Source organism: Protopterus annectens, chromosome 11.part0 (assembly GCF_019279795.1).
Source record: "Protopterus annectens isolate FY-2018-M chromosome 11.part0, PAN1.0, whole genome shotgun sequence".
Classification (NCBI taxonomy): Eukaryota; Metazoa; Chordata; order Ceratodontiformes; family Protopteridae; genus Protopterus; species Protopterus annectens.
In genome coordinates, this window is record NC_056745.1 from 51503777 (window position 1) to 51524990 (window position 21214).

At 44.4% G+C, this 21214-nt stretch overlaps 1 protein-coding gene across 1 annotated transcript in view; it reads left to right on the plus strand.

Moving 5' to 3' along the window:
* ADAMTS20 (ADAM metallopeptidase with thrombospondin type 1 motif 20) overlaps positions 1–21214 on the plus strand; it is a 3636702-nt gene that overhangs the window by 3089097 nt on the left and 526391 nt on the right. The window contains exon 31 of the mRNA XM_044087413.1: positions 11857–12027. Within this exon, the coding sequence (XP_043943348.1) occupies positions 11857–12027 (171 nt within the window). The remainder of the gene's footprint in view (positions 1–11856; positions 12028–21214) is intronic.

Below are 21214 nucleotides of genomic sequence, written 5' to 3' on the forward strand. Positions count from 1 at the left end.
CCCTTTGGGGGGAAAGATTGTTCTTCATGCAAAGAACTGGGAACTCATTACCCAGGACAAAGGGATTTTAGATATAGTGTCCCAGGGATACAGATTTCACTTCCACACATTGCCAACACCAAGCGGGTGGCCAGTCCTACCCTCAAATCAGTGGGCAGAGGCCCAAAAACAAGCACTTTCTCTTTTAAGCATGGGGGCTATTCAACTGGTACCGGAAGAGGAAAATGGACAAGGTTTCTACTCGAGACTTTTCCTGGTACCCAGAAAGGACAATTCATGGTGTCCTATCCTGGACCTGTCTACTCTAAACACCTTTTTGGAAATTCCAAAATTCAAGATGCTGACTCTTCAATTGCTTCCTATGCTAGGCAAAGATGTCTGGTTGGCAACACTAGATTTAAAAGAAGCATACCTGCACATCCCAATCAGGGAATCTTGCGGAAGATAGCTACGCTTCAAAGCAGGCTACACACACTGTCAGTTCTCTGCACTGCCCTTTGGCTTATCTACTGCACCCAGGGTATTCACAAAGTGCCTAGCTCCAGTTATTGCATTTTGCAAGCAAAGAAATATTCAAATATATCCATACCTGGACGATTGTGTAATTCAGGCAGAAAGCCAGGACATACTTTTGAATCATCTGGCCTTTGTACAAAGGGTTCTAACTTTTCTGAGGTACACCATAAATGAAAAGAAATCACACCTGGTACCCTGTCAACAAATTATATTCCTGGGAGCAAGCGTGAATACAACTTCCCAGATGGCTTACCTCACACCAGAGAAACAAATTCATTTGACAACCTACTTTAAACAAGTGGCTACAAAAACCATGCTATTTGCAAGACAAATACTGCAAGCCTTGGGGTTCATGGCCTCCTGCATTCTTCTAATTCCATATGCAAGACTGCATATGAGGAAACTACAGTGGTATCTAAAAACCTATGGTGTCAACATTCTCAGGATCTAGAAGCAATGATTCCTGTCATACCTTGCTTATGCCTAGAATTCCTTTGGTGGGCAGAGGCCTGCCACCAAAACAAGGGACTACCTTTCACACCACCCCCTGCCACCCAAACCCTAACTTCAGACACATCAGACTATGCATGGAGGGCTCACTTGGCAGGGAAGTGCATTCAGGGCAAATGGAACCCAAGTCAAATGCACCTGCATATCATTCAAAAAGAAATGTTAGCTGTACAGAATGCTCTGACAGCCTTCAAGGGCCGCATTCTTCCAGGACAACTTATGGTAAAGACGGACAACACCACTGTTATGTGGTACATAAACAAGCAGGGGGGTACACATTCTTACCCCCGCTGCAGATTAGCCATGGCATTGTTGAACACAGCCTTGAGCTACCAAGTGCACCTACAAGCTCAATTCCTGCCAGGAAAATTAAATACACTGGCAGACGGACTAAGCAGAAACCTTATGGACCCACACAAGTGGAAACTGGAACCAAGGATTTTCAACATGTTGCCAAGCAAATGGGGGAGCCCAGATATAGAACTGTTTGTCTCTCCCCAGAACTACCAATTGGACAAATTTTGCACAAGGACTCCCCACAAGCAAGCCTGGAAAGTGGATGCTCTGTCCTTCAGCTGGAAAAACCTATCAGTCTACGCCTTCCCCCCTCTGCCTCTGCTTTCCAAAGAACTACTAAAAATCAAACGAGACAAACCAAGGATGATTTTGATTGCTCCAGACTGGTCATGCCAACACAGGTACCCCCTCCTGCGCAGTGTGTCACGGTTATCCCCATGGCACATGCCTCAGACTCCTTCCCTGTTGTCTCAGCATGAGAACCAGATTCTGCACCCTCAGCGTCTAACACTGAACCTTGCAGCCTGGCTAATTACATAATCTCTCCTCTACCATCCCTTAGTAAACATGTGATGGATATCCTTTTAGAGGCAAGGAGGCCTAGTACTAGAAAATCTTATGCTGAAAAATGGAAAAGATTCTGTGCCTGGAACCAGTCTCAAGGGATGAGCACAGCAGCACCCAATTTACCTCAGATTTTACAGTACTTAACTGAGATGCTTCACAAGGGCCTGTCTTTTTCCTCCATTAAAATCCATGCCTCAGCCATTTCAGCTCATTATAGCACAGAACCTCCCCTCTTCTCTCATCCACTGCTCAAGCAGTACCTCAGAGGGGCCAAAAATTTGAGACCACCCAGGAGAGCTCCAACCTCAGCCTGGGACCTTAACTTTGTTTTGGAGAAACTCACTCTACCTCCTTTCGAGCCAGCTGCTACTGCAGACTTAAAATTTCTTTCTTGGAAAACAGCTTTCCTTTTAGCAATCACTTCAGCTAGAAGGGTATCTGAATTACAGGCCCTTATGGCAGTGGAGCCTTTCATCATCTTTCATGCGGACAGGGTGTCCCTCAGAACCAGTCCATCCTTCATGCCCAAGGTGGTATCCAGTGTGGCTCTTAATCAGTCTATTCATTTGCCAACCTTCTTTCCCAATCCACAGAACAAAGGGGAACAGATACTGCATTCCTTAGATGTGCACAGACAACTTAGATTCTACTTGGACAGGACTAAACCTCAAAGGAAATCTGAACAACTGCTGGTGGATTTGCTGCAGGAACAGAGGGGAAGGCTATATCAAAGCAAACCATTTCTAAATGGATAGGCCATTGCATTCATTTCTGCTATAAGCACCATGGAAAACCTATCCCCCAGGGGATCAGACCTCACTCCACCAGGGCTGCATCTATCTCTACAGCCTTTCTTAGAGGTGTCCCTACCAAGGACATCCTAGAAGTTCCTACCTGGAGTTCTGTGCATACTTCCACCAAGCATTATCATTTGTCAGTTTTCTCTAAATCCAGAGCTGGCTTTGCCACTGCAGTCTTGCAGGGCCTTATAGCTGGTCCTAATGCTATCTAAATTCCTCCTCCCAACCATAGCTTTGGGAATCTACCCAAATATAATGACTGCAACAGTGAAACACAAAGAACATAGTACAGTTGTGTACATTTACCATAAATGTAGATGTCCGAGTGTATTCACTGTTGCAGTCCTGGTTACCCTCCCTCCAGCCCCTTAACTTCTTTTGGCTATACCTCTACTTTCCTTTACTATGCTTTAAAGCCTTTTTTGGTGTATTTGCTTTTTTGTTGGAGGTATATCATTTTACTTTTATATTTAATTGATCCCCATTAGGGGGGCACCTGACATCTGGGGCAAGAAAAACTGATGTAATGGCATCGGCTTCATGTTTTATACCCGAAGACCTGACATCATGGAAGAAGGGACAGCAACCGACGCAGGACTCAAGACTTTGTTAATCAGGCTGACTGAGGGCTACCTACAAGCAGATAACCCAAATGTAATGACTGCAACAGTGAATACACTCGAATATCTACATTTATGGTAAGTGTACACAACTGTAGTTTACTTGTCTACAGGTAACAGTGGAGTCAAGTACAAATGCATACAGTTGTAAGGTAGAAAGAGAAATAAAACTGCTTAAGAGCATGTCATACGGTGCAACCAATAAATCACCAATATGTAGCATGTAGTATGTATAGCAAGAAAAGCGTGAGAGCAGCACAAAATAAAATATGAAATTAAAGGAATGGATGAGTGCGTCATACTCCTCAACTGTCCAGATTTTTGCAGAATGCTCAAATTTTCAGCTGATGTTTTTGGTCTGTTCTTCATAAAATTTGTAGATGTTAAGTTGTCAATCTCGCCTTCATTCTTGCTGGATGGGTTCGGAGCCGATCCTCGGCTCCGACTCTGCCACTCTAAAAGCTCGAGAGCTAGTTCCACCGGCTCGAGGCTCCCCTATATCCCACAATGCTATGCGCTAACTCCTTAGATCTCGTTTGCCGCTACAGCGATCGAGGTGCGTTCTTACCGGCTCAGGTTAGTTTTGGTATAGAAACTAGTTTTCTTAGCTTTTTCCCCTTATTTTAAGTTAGTTTATATATATATATAGTTATTGTAAAGTAGTTTATCCATTCCCTGTTAATTTCCATCCCCTTTTTCCAAAAACTGTAGAAATTTTCCTCGGTTTTAGGCCCAGTCCCTCCCTTCCTAATAGTGAGTGACTGTGTTTTTGTAGGGATTTTATTAATAATTATCTTTAACTTAATTTAAGTTAGTTTAATATATTTTAAGTGTAATCGGTGTGTGTGTGTGTTGTGTGGTTACACTTTCCTCTTAGATATGTCTAAGGAATCAAAGGTCTCAGGCTTTAAGAAGTGTGACTCGTGCTGTCAGAAGATGTCTCTGACAGACGGTCACACTTCTTGTGTGTACTGCCTGGGACCTTTGCACCTGCAGGACTCATGTGCTGTTTGCCATGGCTTCAGCCCTAGAGTCCTGCAGGAGCGAAAAAATAAACTCATTTTAAGGGGTTTATTGAAGCCTGAGGGTCCCTCGACTCAATCATCGGGGAAACCCTCAAAGCCTTCCAGACCTTCGGCTCCAGCCTCTGAGCCGTCTTCTGGAGGTCCTAAGGCTATTCGAACATTGGCTCCGGCCGGAGCCGATGAATCTCGAATAAAAGCCCCTACGGTGTCCTCGGCTCTGGCTGGAGCCGAGGAAGACATAGCTGAGTCGGCTGCGATCAAGTTGTCCGAACCGACATCTAGAAAACTGTCCCGTTCTCCATCTATCAGCTCCATTCATTCGGCTCCAGCATCTCCTTTGCTGTCTGAACGGAGCCATAGATCCCACTCTTCTAGGTCTTCCAGGTTATCGGACCATGACCTTCAGAGAGTAGTGAGTCGACTTCTTAAGTCCGAGGCACTTGCCCAGATGCTTCAAAGTCCAACTCAACAGTCGAGAACGATTCCCATTACTCAAAATGTTCCTCCTCTGACTCTGAGTTCGGAGCCGGGGCGGCTCGGACCCGAGACTGTGGTGGCGTCGGAACCGATACCTTTGTCTTCGGTTCCGTCGTCTGCTCCGATGTTTTCCTTGGAAGAATCTCGGCGCCGGACTTCCCTCGTCGGTTCCGAGGGGGCGAGTGGCATCGGACCCTTGTCCGACCCCGCTCTCCCTCTCGGTGCTTCGGCGCTGGTGAGTTCGGCTCCGACATTGGCCTCGGAGCCATCACTGTCGGTGCCGGGGGAGGTTTTCAGTTTTTCGGAACGGAGACCTCCGGCTCTGCCTGACAGGGGTGCCTTCAAGGTCATGAGGAGCGTGTGAGAACCAGGTTCAACTCCACAGTCGGCTCCTTCTGCCCTTCCCCCCATGGTGCCTCTGGTGATTTCTACTCACTCTCTCATCCCCGACTGTAGAGAGCCAGCTCCTCAAGTTTCCCCAGTGGGGATCTCCTCCTCTTCCAAGGCCTCTCCTGATCCTGTAGGAGAGCCCCCTAGGAAGAGGCAGTGCAAGAGGAAGCACATTGACTCCCCTGAGTCTGTCACCTCTGACACTGATTTAGAGGATTCTGAAGGTTCCCTCGTTCCCCTCTGAAGATGTCTCCTTTGTAGACATCCTTGAAATCTTAAAACAGAGGCGCAATTGGCCAGCCCTCAACCCTTCAGAGGATGAATCAGTGTATCTTGAGGCGTTTGGCTCGCCCTTCCACCTCCTGGGTGTCCCCTCCCTTTGACCCCCTTATGCAAGTGGTGGCAAAGAAGGCTTGGGCGGCTCCTGATTCAGTGGAACCTACCCCCAGGAGACCATCAAAATTCATAACGGCCCCCAAGGACAAAGAATTTTTGACCAAAGGCGTCTCTGTTGATGCTATGGTGGTGGCTGCGACCACCAAGAAGGAGTTAGCTGATCCTTCGGTGCCTGTTCATCCTCTTAACAAAGAGTCTAGGTCGATGGACAGGTACGGGAAGCGGATGTTCTCGTCAGCGACCTTTACTATGAGATCGCTGAATTATCTGTATCATTTCACTCATCTTCAGAGGGATTTGCTCAAGGAAGTGAGTGAAATGTTGAAGGACCCAACAGCTGCGGGTTTTCAGGATAGGATGAACTCTCAGCTGGCAACCCTTAATTCTATAACTAACTCCTCCATGCGCCTCCTTTCATATGCGGTGGATGGAGCAAGTGGAGCGGCAGGTACAGGTGTAGCCTTGCGTAGGCACACCTGGATGCGGCTATGTAACTTTGCGGACCCTTTCAAGGCGTCCTTCACTAATTCCCCCTTTGATGGATCATCCCTCTTTGGTCCTCAAGTGAAGGAAACCCTGACTAGGTGCGAGACTGATGGCAAAACTCTCTCTGCCATCGGAGTCCGTTTTTCTACTCCTTCTAGACCTTACCCCAAAGGCCAGAAGGGGGGAAAGATGTGGTTCCGCAAACAGTCTCAAGGAGATTTGCCGGACGCACAGAGTTGTTTCCCCTCTAGAGGCAGAGGGGGAAACAATAATGGTAGACGCTGTCCTAGAGGCAGAGGGGGCCCGCAGAATCAGGGCAGTCGTGAATCCTTTTCCGACAAGTCCTTTCAGCATCCCTGAGGTGTTGCCCGACTGTCCACCTTCGGAGGCAGTCGGGGGAAGGTTGTCACTGTACCCAGAAGCCTGGCTATCCCTAACTCAAGACAAGTGGGTACAGTCTATCATTTCCGAAGGCTACAGAATCCCTTTCCTTTTCATTCCGAAGCAATCCAAAATATCCCTTCCAGACGTTCCACCCAGTCAAAGGGAACAAGGAGCTTTAGAAATTTCAAAGCTGCTCGCAAAAAGAGCCATTCAACCAGTTCCAGCAGACCAAACAGGATCCGGAATCTACTCCAAATTCTTTTTGGTTCCAAAGAAAACAGGGGACTGGAGACCCATTCTGGATCTCAGCAACTTGAACAACTTTGTCAAGAAAACAAAGTTCCGGATGGTCACGCTGCAGTCCATTCTACCCCTCTTGGGGCGGGACAACTGGATGTGCTCGATAGATCTCCAGGACACGTACTATCACATCAGAATGAGTCGACGCTCCAGGAGGTTTCTCTGCTTCAGGCTGGGAACCAGTCATTTTCAATTCAGAGCCCTGCCCTTTGGTCTCACTACAGCCCCCCGAGTGTTTACCAAGTGCATGGCAGTGGTAGCCTCTCATCTGAGACGACAAGGATTCCAGGTGTTTCCTTATTTAGACGACTGGCTCCTTACAGCCCCCACCAAGCATCTTTTACTTCTCGCCAGAGACTACACCTTTCACACATGTCAGGCACTAGGCATTTCAATAAACTACGAAAAGTCTGTCTTGTCGCCTTGTCGTGTTATTACCTTCATAGGTGCAAATCTAGACACAGTCAATATGTCAGCCAGACTCACAGAGCAGAGAATAGCAGACATACACAGGCAGGTCCCTCTTGTCTTGCAGAGCAACAAAGTCAAAGCCAGACTGATCCTGAAAGTCTTAGGAATTATGGCGGCGGCCATCCCCCTTCTACCATTAGCTCGCTTCCATATCAGAATTTTACAATGGATGCTTTTCACACAATGGTCTTACCAAAGGCTTCCAATGTCCCATCCTGTTCGGATAACTCAGTTGTGCAAGAATCACCTCTCTTGGTGGATCACATCTCCCCAGCTCCTCCTAGGAAGACCTTTCGTCCCTCCCCCTCCGGTTGCTACAGTGACAACGGATGCCTCCCTGATTGGGTGGGGGGGGGCATTACCAGGGCAGGACAGTCCAGGGCATGTGGCAACCATTTGAGTGCCACTTGCACATAAACGTCCTAGAGATGAGAGCAGTGCTTCTAGCGTTGCAAGCTTTACAAGACTCTCTTCCCAAGGGAACTATAGCAATTCAGACAGACAACATGTCTGTAGTGTGGTACATCAACAAACAAGGCGGAACCAGATCTTACCCCCTATGTCGAGAGGCTCTCAGACTGTGGCAATGGGCGATTTCTTCTCAGCGATTTCTGTTAGCAACGCACATCCCCGGGAAGTCCAATGTGATTGCAGACAGATTGAGCAGAGCTATTCTCATGCCTCATGAGTGGTCTCTGAAGAATTCAGTGTTGGAGAAAGTTTTTCAAAAGTGGGGCCGGCCTTGCTGCGACCTTTTCGCTACTCCCCAAAACAGCAAGTGCGACAATTTTTTCACCCTCTTTCTCCAACCAGGCCATCCCAGCAGAGACGCTCTAGTGCACGTTTGGCCCCGGGGACTTCTATATGCTTTTCCTCCCTTCCCACTGATATCTCAGCTGATACAGAAAGCCATCGCTCAGGAAGCTTCCATGATCCTCATTGCCCCTTACTGGCCTCGACAGGTTTGGTTCCCATTTCTCCATCGTTATCTGTTGGAGCAACCTTGGCATCTGGACCCAGTTCCAGACCTCTTGACCCATCAATCGGGTCAGTTGCACCACTCCCTTCCTTCTCTGAACCTCACAGCGTGGTTCCTCCAATTCCAACTTTAGCCAGGCTTCCTCTGATATCTCACTCAGAGATATCTTGATAGCCTCTCATAAATCTTCCACTCGGAAGATTTATCATAACAAGTGGAAACGTTTTTCCTATTGGGCGCAGTCAAAGAATATAGATCCTTTCACTGCTTCCATTCAATCAGTTCTAGACTTTCTAGCAGAACTTTTCCATTCAGGTTCGTCTCCATCTACCATTAGAGTTCAGTTGGCAGCAATTTCGAACTTTCATGTTGGAGTCTCAGAGTCCTCCAATTATGTCTCACAAACTCTGCAAAGCCTTTTTAAAGGGAGATTTTCTCCTCAAACCACCCATCAGAGATCCTCCTCCCCAATGGGATCTCAACTTGGTTCTGATGTCCTTAATTCTTTCCCCCTTTGAACCTGCGGCTTCATGTTCAATAAAGTTACTTTCTTGGAAAACACTCTTTTTAGTAGCTATCACTTCAGCTAGAAGAGTCTCTGAACTCCATGCTCTGTGTTGTCGACCCCCTTATCTTGTTTTTCATAAGGATAGGGTGTCCTTACGTACTAACCCGTCCTTTTTGCCCAAGGTAGCTTCACTGGCAAATTTGAATCAAACCATTGAGCTTCCTGTTTTCTTCCCAAATTATTCTAATAGGTCAGAACAAAAGTTACACTGTTTAGATGTTCATCGCCAACTTAGGTACTATTTAGACAGGACCAAACAATTCAGGAAATCTGATCAACTGTTTGTTTCTTATGCGGAAGGAAGAATGGGCCTTCCAGTTTCTAAAGTGTCTCTCTCTAGATGGCTTACTTCGTTGATTACCCTAGTGTATGAGATAAGACATCAACAGTTGCCATCCAAACCCAGGGCTCATTCAACTAGAGCTTTAGCCACTTCCATAGCTTTCCAAGATAGGCTGCCTATTGATTCGATTTGTTCTGCAGCTACTTGGGCTTCTCCCCATACCTTCATTTCTCATTATAAGTTGGACTTGGCCTCTAGAGACCGAGCCAACTTTGGTTCCACTGTACTCAAGAGTCTGTTCCAATAGGCCACCCGGGACAAGGTGCTAGGGATGCGGTCCCATCCAGCAAGAATGAAGGCGAGATTGACAACTTAACATTTAGAAGTTATGTACCTACCATAACGTTCCATGTTAGTTGTCTTCTTCTCGCCTTCTTTCTTGCATCCCACCCTCCTTCCCCCTAGCCAGGACAGACCTAGAGGAGTTTTTCCTTGTTCCTTATGGAATTTTCTTACTGGCCTTAGCTTTCAAACGAGATCTAAGGAGTTAGCGCCTAGCATTGTGGGATATAGGGGAGCCTCGAGCCGGTGGAACTAGCTCTCGAGCTTTTAGAGTGGCCGAGTCGGAGCCAAGGATCGGCTTCGAACCCATCCAGCAAGAAAGAAGGCGAGAAGAAAACTAACATGGAACGTTATGGTAGGTACATAACTTCTAATTTTCCTCCAAATCAATGAAGATGAAAGTCACTAAATAATGACATATATTTGCATTCAGACTTCTTATCCTTCAGAAAATAAACGGTAACACAAATTGGGTTATTCTAGCAGCTTTCTGAGTTTATATGAGCAAAGTAGACTATACAACAAAAGGAACTGATGACTGTCTACTCATGTTTGAACCCTTTAGAAGACATATGCCTTTTTACAGAGCTATTAGCAGGTAAGAAAACTATCACACTTTGCTAGTATTCAGAGATCAATCTGAACATGAAAAAAGAAATAAAAGACTGTTTCTACTACTGTTTGAAACTTGCATCTTTTAGATGCTTTCTACAGAAACTAGAGCATTTGTGTCATAAAATCATTGCACTTAGATTTTAGCATTTAGAATTCAGCACAAAATAAAATATGAAATTAAATTAACTGAAAGCTCTGTTTACCAATGTTTTAACTTTGCACTGCTCAGATGCTTTCCTGCAGGGTATTAGCAAGTCAGATCATAACATTCCTGAAAAGCTAGTTTCTCCGAGGATAAAAAGGACAGGTGAAACGAATGAATAACTGAGGGCTGTTGTGAGTACAACTGCAGTTTGAGAAGGAATCTGCCTAACACCTCTGAAGCTTCCTGTAAGCACCCTCCCCCAAACCCTGCAGCCAAAGTTGGGACATGCCCAGAAAGCCAGACTGAAAATGTAAACAAAGTTCAAAATCAAAACAAAAAATCCCTGGGATTGTCCTTTTAACAATGACCTCCCAAACCTCTGATGTGACCCAGTACTTTCTTACTATTGCTTTATGTTGCTCGTCTTAGTTGTATACTTGTAATATGTCTGTCATCCTCTCAGCAACAGACTGATAGCTTCCAAGTCAGATACTACTGAAAACAGCAATACATCTGATTTAGTAAGCTCACAAAATAAGACTACATCAATTAGCATTCGTTTTCTGAAGGAAAAATAAGAAGTCTTTAATTGCAAAGAATGTCATTATTTGTTTGTGAGAATCCAACACCGTTTTCAAAAAGTATTATGGATTGTTGTAAGTTAGAGCAAAAGTAAAGCCAAAATTAGGGACATTTCTGGGGTATGCTGATAAGCAATCTGACACTCCTTATCGGTTCTCCATTGCAACTACCCCAATCAGACAAGCATGTACATGTATGACACACATGTATTGACACAATACAAGCAGCTGTAGCGGTGATATCATACTCAAAACAGGCACTCAAACAATTTTTACTCAGTCTCTCCATTTGACAGTGCATGACATTCACACCACTTACAAAGGCCCACCTCCACTTCCCACAAACACCCACACAACATACCAGTCAACTTTGAGGCTTTTCCTATCTGTTTGCAAAACACTCCTGTAATGGCTCTGGCACATGAAACATTTGATGGATGTCAGCTCAGGACTCCCATCCATACCTACTGGAGCCAGTCTGCTGCACTTACACAAATGCCCCTCTCAGCAGGGCAGCAAGCAGTTGTCAGTACATATTTGCTTTATAGTTTTTACACCACACACACACACACACACACACACACACACACACACACACACACACACACACACACACACACACACAAAACGATACATGGTTAATGTGAGCAAATTTGTTTGTTGAATTTCACTATATTTGTCTCCAGACCCAGTCTAAGTCTTATGACACCTGCTACCCACCACCTTGTCAGCAGTGGTCAGTACACAGCTGCAAATCTTGCTGGACATTATACTTTAACAGACACACACACACACACACACACACACACACACACACACACACACACACACACACACATTGAACGTTTTGGTGAACACTGGGGTTTTGACTCCCTCTCCCCAAAACAGTGATGTAATGTCTAAGAGATTTCTAAAACTATTAGCACATGTCAACTCTGGACACGAGCTCCTTACCAACTTAGATAATACCTCTTCCTATGTGGTACAAAACTAAAAGAATTTAGTATTTTCAGGTGTTTTAATATGCTGGAAAATAAAGGCTGTTGTATAATAAGACCAGTGCAGAGCAAAATGTTCTTAACGTTAATGTTTTGTAAATGACAGTGTTCGGCTGTATGTGGAGAAGGTAAAAGACAGCGGCAGGTCATCTGTGTCAATCAAAACAAGGAGCCTGTGAATGACAACTATTGTGTTTCATCTTTGAGACCTCCTCCTGCCGAAAAATGTATGACTGCACCTTGTGAATACATCTGGATCTTAGGAGACTGGTCTCAGGTTTGTGTATTCTGCATGCAGTGTTAGAACGTTTAAAATAGTGTTGTCATTGGTGAAAATCTGTCTGCTGCATGTAAAGATGATTTTGACTAAAACAAGATGTTATGTTGTCCTATCTCACCTTCATTCTTGTTGGTTGGGTTCGGAGCCGATCCTCGGCTCCGACTAAGCTGCATACCAAAGCTCGAGAACTACTGGCTTGAGGCTACAACCAATCCCAGGATGTCTAGCGGCTGTCCCCCAAATCTCATTTGCCACTTCAAGCATCGGGATTGTCTTCGCTGGCTCAGGCTACTTTTTACTTTTATTATACATTTTTCTCTATATCTTTCAAAAAAATGTGTTATTAGACTCTATTAATACCTTCCCTTACTAAGTAGTGTGCTAGTGTGTGTTGTTTTCATTACTTGGGTGTGTTCTTCGGCTGTTTCTCTTTAGGGCCCTTTTCTTCTTCTATCCCCTTAGAGAATCCATTTAATTTAAAGGATTCTTTCTCTTTAGCCTGTTTTTTCTTACAGGGCTTCTTCCCCTTTCCTTAAGAGTCACCGTTTAAGTTAGAGGCATCTCCTTGGGTTGGAGGAGACTGTCATTTAACTTAGAGACTTCTCTTTCACCCACCTTTTCTCTCCTAGTTAAAAAAAAAAAAAAACTCTCTTTTACCCTTCCTTCAATACTATTATTGTTGTTGTTATTTTTGTTGCTAGTAGTTGGTTTCCTTGCTGTCTTTTATAATGTCCAAAGAATCTGTTAAGAAATCAAGACAATCTGGTTTTAAAAAGTGCGATTCATCCACCCAGAAGATGTTTCTAACGGACGGACACACAAGTTGTGTGTATTGTTTGGGAGCAGTCCACCTGCAGGATTCTTGCTTCATTTGTCATGGGTTTAGTGCGAGAGTCCTACAGGAAAGAAGAAGTAAACTCATTTTAAGGGGTTTATTGAAAGGACCTTTTGAAGAAGGTAATTGGGCCTCAAAATTGGTCAAGACAATAAAATCAGCTTCGTCGGCTCCGGTGTCTGAGCCGTCAAGCAGTAAAAAGGAACAAGTATCTTCGGAGCCAAAGGTTATCTGTTCTGACAAACCTGGCCTTCCCTCTGTTCCAAGTCCTCGGAACCGTCGTGGAGTTGAAAAAGGAGCCGGTCACCATCATAGGAACCAGTATGCTCGGTGCCGCAATCGCCATTACTACAGTCTGAGGCAGGTAGTCACAGGTCATCGACCCATTCCTTTCGGTCCTCTAGAAGCTTATCGGACGATGACATGGAGCTGGTGGTGAAGACGTTGCTGCGGACGTGGACCCCGGCACAAATTCTTTTGAGCCAAGCCCATTGGAGTGTGGAGCCAACCACTGTTTCTCAGGTGCCATTTATTCCTCCTCCGACTCGGACGAGTTCAGAACCAGAGTGTCAGGAAGTCATTGTGCTGGAACCGGTGGAGCCAGTAATCGCCCACAATATCTCAGCGCCACCATCTGCTCCGATCTCGTCGATGCTATCTTCCATCGAGGGATCTGGGAGCCGACATTCCCTGGTCGGCTCCAGGGGGGGAGAGTTGATTTGGACCGACTCCCCCACTCGGTGCTTTGGCAGAGGTGAGTTTGGCTGCCACATCAGCCTCGGAGCCACCCTCCTCAGCACCTGGGAGAGCTCCCGGTCCAGGATTGCATTGCCTTCGAGGTGAAGCCACTCTTCCCCCCTAAAGGACCAGCGTCTACTACTTCATCATCCCTTCATCAGCCCCAGAGTAGAGAGTCAGTGCCCTAGAAAACCCCAATGGGTAGAAGCCCCTCTTCTGACACCTCCCCAGAACATCCCCCCTGAGGAGGTCTCTCAGAAGAGACAGTATAATAGGAAGCACACAGACCTCTTTCAGTCTGTCACTTCTGATACTGATTTAGAGGATTCAGAAGGGTCCCCACGGTCGCCCTCTGAGGATGTCTCTTTTTCAGACATCCTAGAGATCCTTAAGCAGACTGGTGGCTGGAAAACCCTCTCCCCTCTTGAAGATGAGTCAGAATACCTGGAGGCATTTGGCTCTTGCCTTTCCATCTCTTGGGTGTCTCCGCCCTTTGACCCACTCCTTGGGGTTGTGAGTCGAAAGGTGTGGGACTCTTCGGAGTCAGTGAACCCTGTTCCGAGGAGGCCAAACAAGTTCATTATGCCCCAGAGGACAGAGAATACTTAACAAAGGGAGTTCCAGTAGATTTGATGGTAGCGGCAGCAGCCACAAAGGAGTTAGCTCAAACTTCTGCATCTGTCCATCCACGAAACAATGAGTCTTGTACGATGGACAGATTTAGGAAGCGTATGTTCTCCTCAGCGGCCTTTACCCTACGGTCGCTGAATTAACTATCACATTTCACCTGACTTCAGAGGCATCTCCTTAAAGAGCTAGGAGATACCCTACAAGGTGCTACAGCCCAGGGTTTATCAGATAAGATAAATTCCCAGCTTGCAACCTTAACCTCAGTTACGAACTCCTCCATGTGCCTCATCTCCTATGCAGCTGATGGAGCAAGCAGGGCAGCAGGCACAGGAATAGCTCTTAATATTCCTGGATGCGCCTTTGGGAGTTTGCTGAACCCTTCAGATCTTCCTTTATTGACGCCCCTTTTGATGGCTCATCCTTGTTCAGGCTGAAAGTAAAAGAGACTGTCACCAGGAGCCAACAAGATGGCAAGACTCTGTCTGCTGTCGTAGTGCGTTTTTCCACCCCTAACAGACCTTATCCTAAAGGTTGAAAGAGCAGAAAAATGTGGTTCTGGAAGTCCAAAGAAGCCTTGTCATTCGCTCGTGGTGATCTTTCCCCCAGTGGCAGAGGGGTGAATAACAGTAGAAGATGCTGTCCATGTGGCAGAGGAGGTCTGCAAAACCAGGGTGACAGAGATACGTCCTCTGGTAGGCCCTTCTTGCGCTCCTGAAAGGAGGCCCGACTGTCCACCTCTGGAGGCAGTCAGGGGAAGACTGTCACTGTACCCAGAAGCCTTGCTACAATTGACTGAAGACAAATGGGTACAGTCCATTATATCCAGGGGATACAACATTCCTTTCCACTGTTCACCTCGTCTGCCAAAGTCTATCCCAGACATTCCACCCGGTCAAAGGGATCAAGCAACCCTAGAAATTCAAAGGTTGCTAGAAAAAAAGAGTCATCCAAGAAGTCCCCGCAGGCCAAATCGGATCTGGAATTTACTCAAGGTTCTTTTTAGTTCCAAAAAAGACTGGGGAGTGGAGACCAGTATTTGATCTCAGTAGACTAAGCAAGTCGGTAAAGAAAGCAAATTTCCAGATGGTAACACTGCAGTCTATGCTCCCTTTTCTGGGACAAGACAATTGGATGTGCTATTTAGATCTTCAGGATGCGTACTACCACATAAAGATGGACAGGCACGACAGAAGATTTCTATGCTTCCGGCTGGGAGCCAGCCATTATCAATTCAGAGCTCTGCCTTTTGGTCTCACTACAGCCCCCAGAGTGTTTACCAAATGCATGGCAATAGACACGGCTCATCTGAGACATCAAGGATTCCAGGTGTTTCCATATTTAGACAACTGGCTCCTGACTGCCACCACCAAGCACCTACTAATCCGGGCAAGGGACGCCACCATCCATCTCTGCTCAGACCTAGGCATTACTATAAATACAGAAAAATCTGCCATGTTGTCATCACAGCGTATTACCTTTATAGGTGCAGAATTAAACACAAATGACATGGTAGAAAAATTGCCTCAAGAGAGAACACAAATGGTACGCAGTCAAATATCTATCCTTTTCAAGAAGAAAAAGGTACAAGCAAGATTCGTCCTCAGGATCTTAGGCTCAATGGCAGCGGCGATAACACTAATCCCACTGACATGATTACACATGCGGATATTACAGTGGATACTCTTCACTCAATGGTCCATACAGGAGTTACCCATGTCTCACAAGATTCTTATTACGGATTCCTGCAAGAGGGACCTACTATGGTGGCTTCAGTCCACTCAGGTAACGATGTGCAAGACCGTTTGTACTTCCCCAACTTGTCGCTACAGTAACCACGGATGCGTCCCAGATAGGGTGGGGGGGGGCATTATCTGGGACAGACTGTCCAAGGGGTTTGGAAAGATTACGAGTACCATTTGCACGTCAGTGTCCTAGAGATGAGGGCGGTGCTTCTGGCGTTGCAAGCATTTCAGAGCTCTCTTCCCATGGGGACTATTGCAATTCAAACAGACAATATTTCGGTGGTATGGTACATCAGCAAACAGGGGTGAACCTGATCCTATCCCCTATGTCAAGAGGCCCAGAGAGTTTGGCAATGGGCAATTTCTTCTCATCGCTTTCTGATGACAACGCACATCCTGGGGAAATCCAACATAATAGCAGACAGGCTAAGCAGAGCAATTTCGATGTCTCATGAGTGGTCCCTGAATCAGGAAGTTGCAAATCAAATTTTTTGCAAATGGGGTCAGCCTTGCTGCGACCTTTTTGCCACTCCATTCAGTGCCAAATGCAGCAACTACTTTGCCCTCATTTCCCCTCCGGGAGAGTCACCGAGGGATGTACTCATCCATGATTGGCCCCTGAGACTTCTTTATGCTTTTCCCTCCATTTCCATTGATTCCAAAGGTGATTCAGAAAGCCAAGTCGTTGAGTCACAGGTTAATTCTCATTGCTCCTTATTGGCATCATCAGATATCGTTTCCATTCCTTTGGCCCCACCTGCAGGAGGACCCGTGGATCCTGGACCCAGTCTTCTGATGCATCAGTCAGGAATGCTCCATTCCGTTCTTCAGAGCATCAAGCTGACAACTTGGTTACTCATAGATTCATAGGTTCATACATTAGTACTAAGCTAACTGCCCTTGCGAGCCATTTTAAGCCTAGCCAATTATCCCTTGTAAGACTCAAACCCTGCACCTTGTGTTTGTAAGGCAAACACCTTAACCATTAGGCCACCCTCCCAACCCTGTTCGGGTTGAAAGTAAAAGAGACTGTCACCAGGAGCCAACAAGATGGCAAGACTCTGTCTGCCATCAGAGTGCGTTTTTCCACCCCTACCAGACCTTATCCTAAAGGCTTCCAGAATTATCCCTTGCAGTACGTCACATTCTAGTTTCCTCGCACAAAAAGACAACTAGGAAACTTTAAGCAAGCAAATGGAGGAGGTTCTCTTGTTGGGTGGACAAAAAACACACAGATTCCTTTACAGCCCCTATACCTGCAATTTTGGAATTTCTAACAGAAGTCTTTAATCAAGGGGCAGCAGCGGACACTATTTGAGTACAATTAGCCACCATATTAAATTATCATGTGGGAAACTCGGATCCAATGTAATGTCCCATAGATTATGCAAAGCTTTCCTCAGGGGTACTTTTCTATTAAGACCACACTAAAGAGAACCTCCTCCTCCATGGGACCTAAATTTAAGTATTATCATCCTTGATCCTTCCTCCTTTCGAACCAGCATCCTCTTGTTCACTAAAATTTTTAACTTGGAAAACAGTCTTTTTAACAGCAATTACTTCAGCTAGGAGAGTTTCAGAGTTGCAAGCTCTGTCTGTCCACCCTCCATATTTGATTTGATTTTCCACAAAGATAGAGTTTCCCTCAGAACAAATCCTTCTTTACAAAAGTTTGTTCTGAAGCGAATTTAAACCAATCTATAGACTTGCCTGTGTTTTTTCCTAGCTATGGCAACAAGGCAAACTGTAAGCTTCATCAACTGGATGTGCATAGACAGCTGCGTTTTTACTTGCATAGGACCAAAGATTTCAGAAAGTCAGACCAGTTGTTTGTGTCCTATTCAGGAAATAAAAAAAGACATGGCAGTCTCAAAAGTTACTTTGTCCAAATGGCTTACTGAGACCATCACCTATGTCTGTAATTCTCATAATAAAGAACTGCCAGGGAAAGTTAAAGGACATTCAACTAGAGCAGTGTCTACTTCCATTGTCTTTCAATCTAGACTCCCATTGGATTCAATTTGTGCTGCTGCTGTGTGGGTTAATCCCCACACCTTTATCTTTCATTACAGAGTAGATGTGGCCTCCCGGAACAGTGCATCCTTTGGTTCCACTGTCCTGAAGAGTTTATTCCCTTGAGTCACCCAAGAAAAAGGTGCTGGCAACTCTGTCCCAACCAGCAAGAATGAAGGCGAGATAGGACAACATAACATAAAGAAGTTATGTACTCACCATAATGTTCCATGTTTGTTGTCCAGTATCTCGCCTTCATTTTTGCATCCCACCCATCCATTCCCTCTCCTGAAGGATCTAGAGGACTTTACAGTTGGCAAATATGGTTTGATTCCCTTCTTGCCTCTTTACCTTTATGACCAATATATTTCATAAATTTTGTTTTTTGTATGTTAGCATAGTCTAGGGAGTAGTTTCTCAAACGAGATCTGGGGAACAGCCTCTAGGCATCCTGGGATAGGTTGTAGCCTCGAGCCAGTAGAAGTTTTTCAGCATTGCTATGTGGCCAAGTTGGAGCCCCAACCAGCAAGAATGAAAGTGAGATACTGGACAACAAACATGGAACGTTATGGTGAGTACATAACTTCTTTTTGAATCAGTATACAGACTGTATTTTAATACATCTGTCTCTGCTTCAATTTTTTTTTGCCTGTCTGATCCCAGTATCTCTTGATCATCGTCCCCTCCCTCCACTGGTAGTCACTTAGATGTTTTTAGTGAGATTCACTTGGGCCACCGAAGACTATGAATCTGCAAATTTTCTTTGCAGTCACTTGCATAACTTGGGTGTTTTGTACTGAGTTTAATGGAAATAATGGTAAGCAGTAATTTGTTTGGGGTGTTACTTGTAATGCTTAGGTTTCATAGATTATTTCAGGAATAGGTGAGAGCATGTGTATGGTGTTGGAAGCTTTGGAAGCTTATGCACATGTGAAGCAAAAGTGAGTTGTTGGTCAAAAGTTAGACCAAGGTACCTTTCCATTAACTCTCAGCAGTGAGGTACATTGAGGTCATTAATGTTTAATGTGGAGTTAGGTATAATTTCTGATGTGTGCCAAACATTCTAGTATTTTTTTGTTTACAGTTTAATACCAGTTCATGTCAGCAAACCATTTTCCCTAGAAAGCTGAAGTTTTGTTGCATATTTTCTTGTTATCTGTGTGATTTGCCTGGATGTAATACAGTAATGTCATTTGCATAAAGGTTACAGTTTATAGTTGGTATATGAAAAGATAGGTTGTTAGTAAGTATAGAAAATAGTACAGGACCCCACACTGAGCCATATGATACTCCTGTAGAAAAGTTACAACTTTCATGTACTTACATATTATATGGTGGCTGGGCATATATTTATGTATATGATATATATATGTGTGTGTGTGTGTGTGTGTGTGTGTGTATGTGTATATATATATATATATATATATATATATATATATATATATGTGTGTGTGTGTGTGTCTACTACTTCTTAGCGAATTTACAATTTACTGTACGTTAGTTTGCCCACACCAGTTGTACGAAAGTAAAATACGCATTTCCAAAATTGCATTATTGAGAATCTCACTTAAGCGAAAGTTACCCTGCATGATGTACAGTTACACTCAAATACTCACATGTTCTAGTATTTTTGCAGGGGGGCTTCCGAGATCGCACTACTGTGACAACAAGGGTGAATTTCCTGACCGTTACTGTAGTGCGATCTCCATTTAAATTCCACAGTATGAATATTTCTAACCTACATGTATATCTGACATGCAACAGAACTGCTACAGTGGATTTCAAGGCACACAAACACAGTCTAATTGTACATCTCATATATATATATATATATATATATATATATATAGATATATATATATATACATATATATATATATATATGTGTGTGTGTGTATATATATATATATATATATATATATATGTGTGTGTGTGTGTGTGTGTGTGTATATATATATATATATATGTTATATACATGTGTGTATATACATATATAGGAGCAGTAGAGAATGTCGAGTTTCTGAAAGTTTTCAGAAACTCAACATTGAAGAAGAAATAAAAAAAAAAAAAACAGTAATAAACATCGTTTTTGTATGGGGGCAAGACCCCCTGCACCTTTCCTACCTGGTCTCACAGTGCAGTATAAACAAAAAGTTGCTTCCAAAAAGTGCAAGGTCACTTCCTGGTGCCTGTCAGGTTTAGAAAAAATAAAAATTAGTAGTACTTAGTTGCTAGGAAGTTTGGATTGTGTACCCCCTTCATGACAAAATGAAAAGTGTTTTAGCTGATGTCAGTTTTCATTAGTTCCTCAGTGGTTGGGTCCAGATCCGATCCTCGGATCTGACCCAGCCATTATTTTAGCCCATGCCAACCAAAAAGCTCTGTAGCGTCTCCCTTACTCATAATGCACCAACCCCTAACATATTTTAGATCTTGTTTGTTGCTTTCGCATTTGGACATGGTCGACTTGAGCTGTTGAGCATTTTGATGTTGAGATAAGCTTCTTTCTTTTCTTCTTTGTAAGATATGACACTTTTTTCATTTCTAAGTCTTCCTTTTTTTTTTTACACTTTTTATCACAGTTGGTAATTTCTTATTTTCCTTTCTCTATTACACTTTTTTAGTTTAGTTCTAATTACCATTGCTGGTAATTTTTATTTATTTCTATCATTAATGGTTAAAAAAAAAATCTTCTTTATTCTACTATTTTAGTACTATTATTTTCAAAATGTCTGAAAAAGGCCCTTTCGGCTTTAAAAAGTGCCAGAAATGCAGGCACAAGTTGCCTGTTTCAGATGCACATGCCTTATGCGTATACTGCTTGGGCCCATATCATCTTTAGGTAGACTGTTCTATCTGTAAGACCTTCAATTCATGAGTATTTGTTGATAGGAAAACCATAAGTCGGATCCAAAGATTGCTCCTGCTCAACTGGCATCGGAGTCAACAAAGGCTTCCTTGGATCCTACCTTCTTGGATCCAAGGTCTTTACCCAAGACCATTGACCCAGTACGCTCTAGACTACCTTCCCCATACCTCAAATCCCACATAAATTCCAGGTCCCCATCAGTAGCTTTTCTCGTTCTTCCAGAAGTCTGAGCGAGGCTGATGTGGACAGAAAGATTAGAACATTTCTCTTGGTGTAGATACAGATAGGAGTTGTCCCGGCTCCAACCCCTTCGGGTGAGGAAGCCCTTGTCTGTACTACTCCACGGATCTTGGCTTC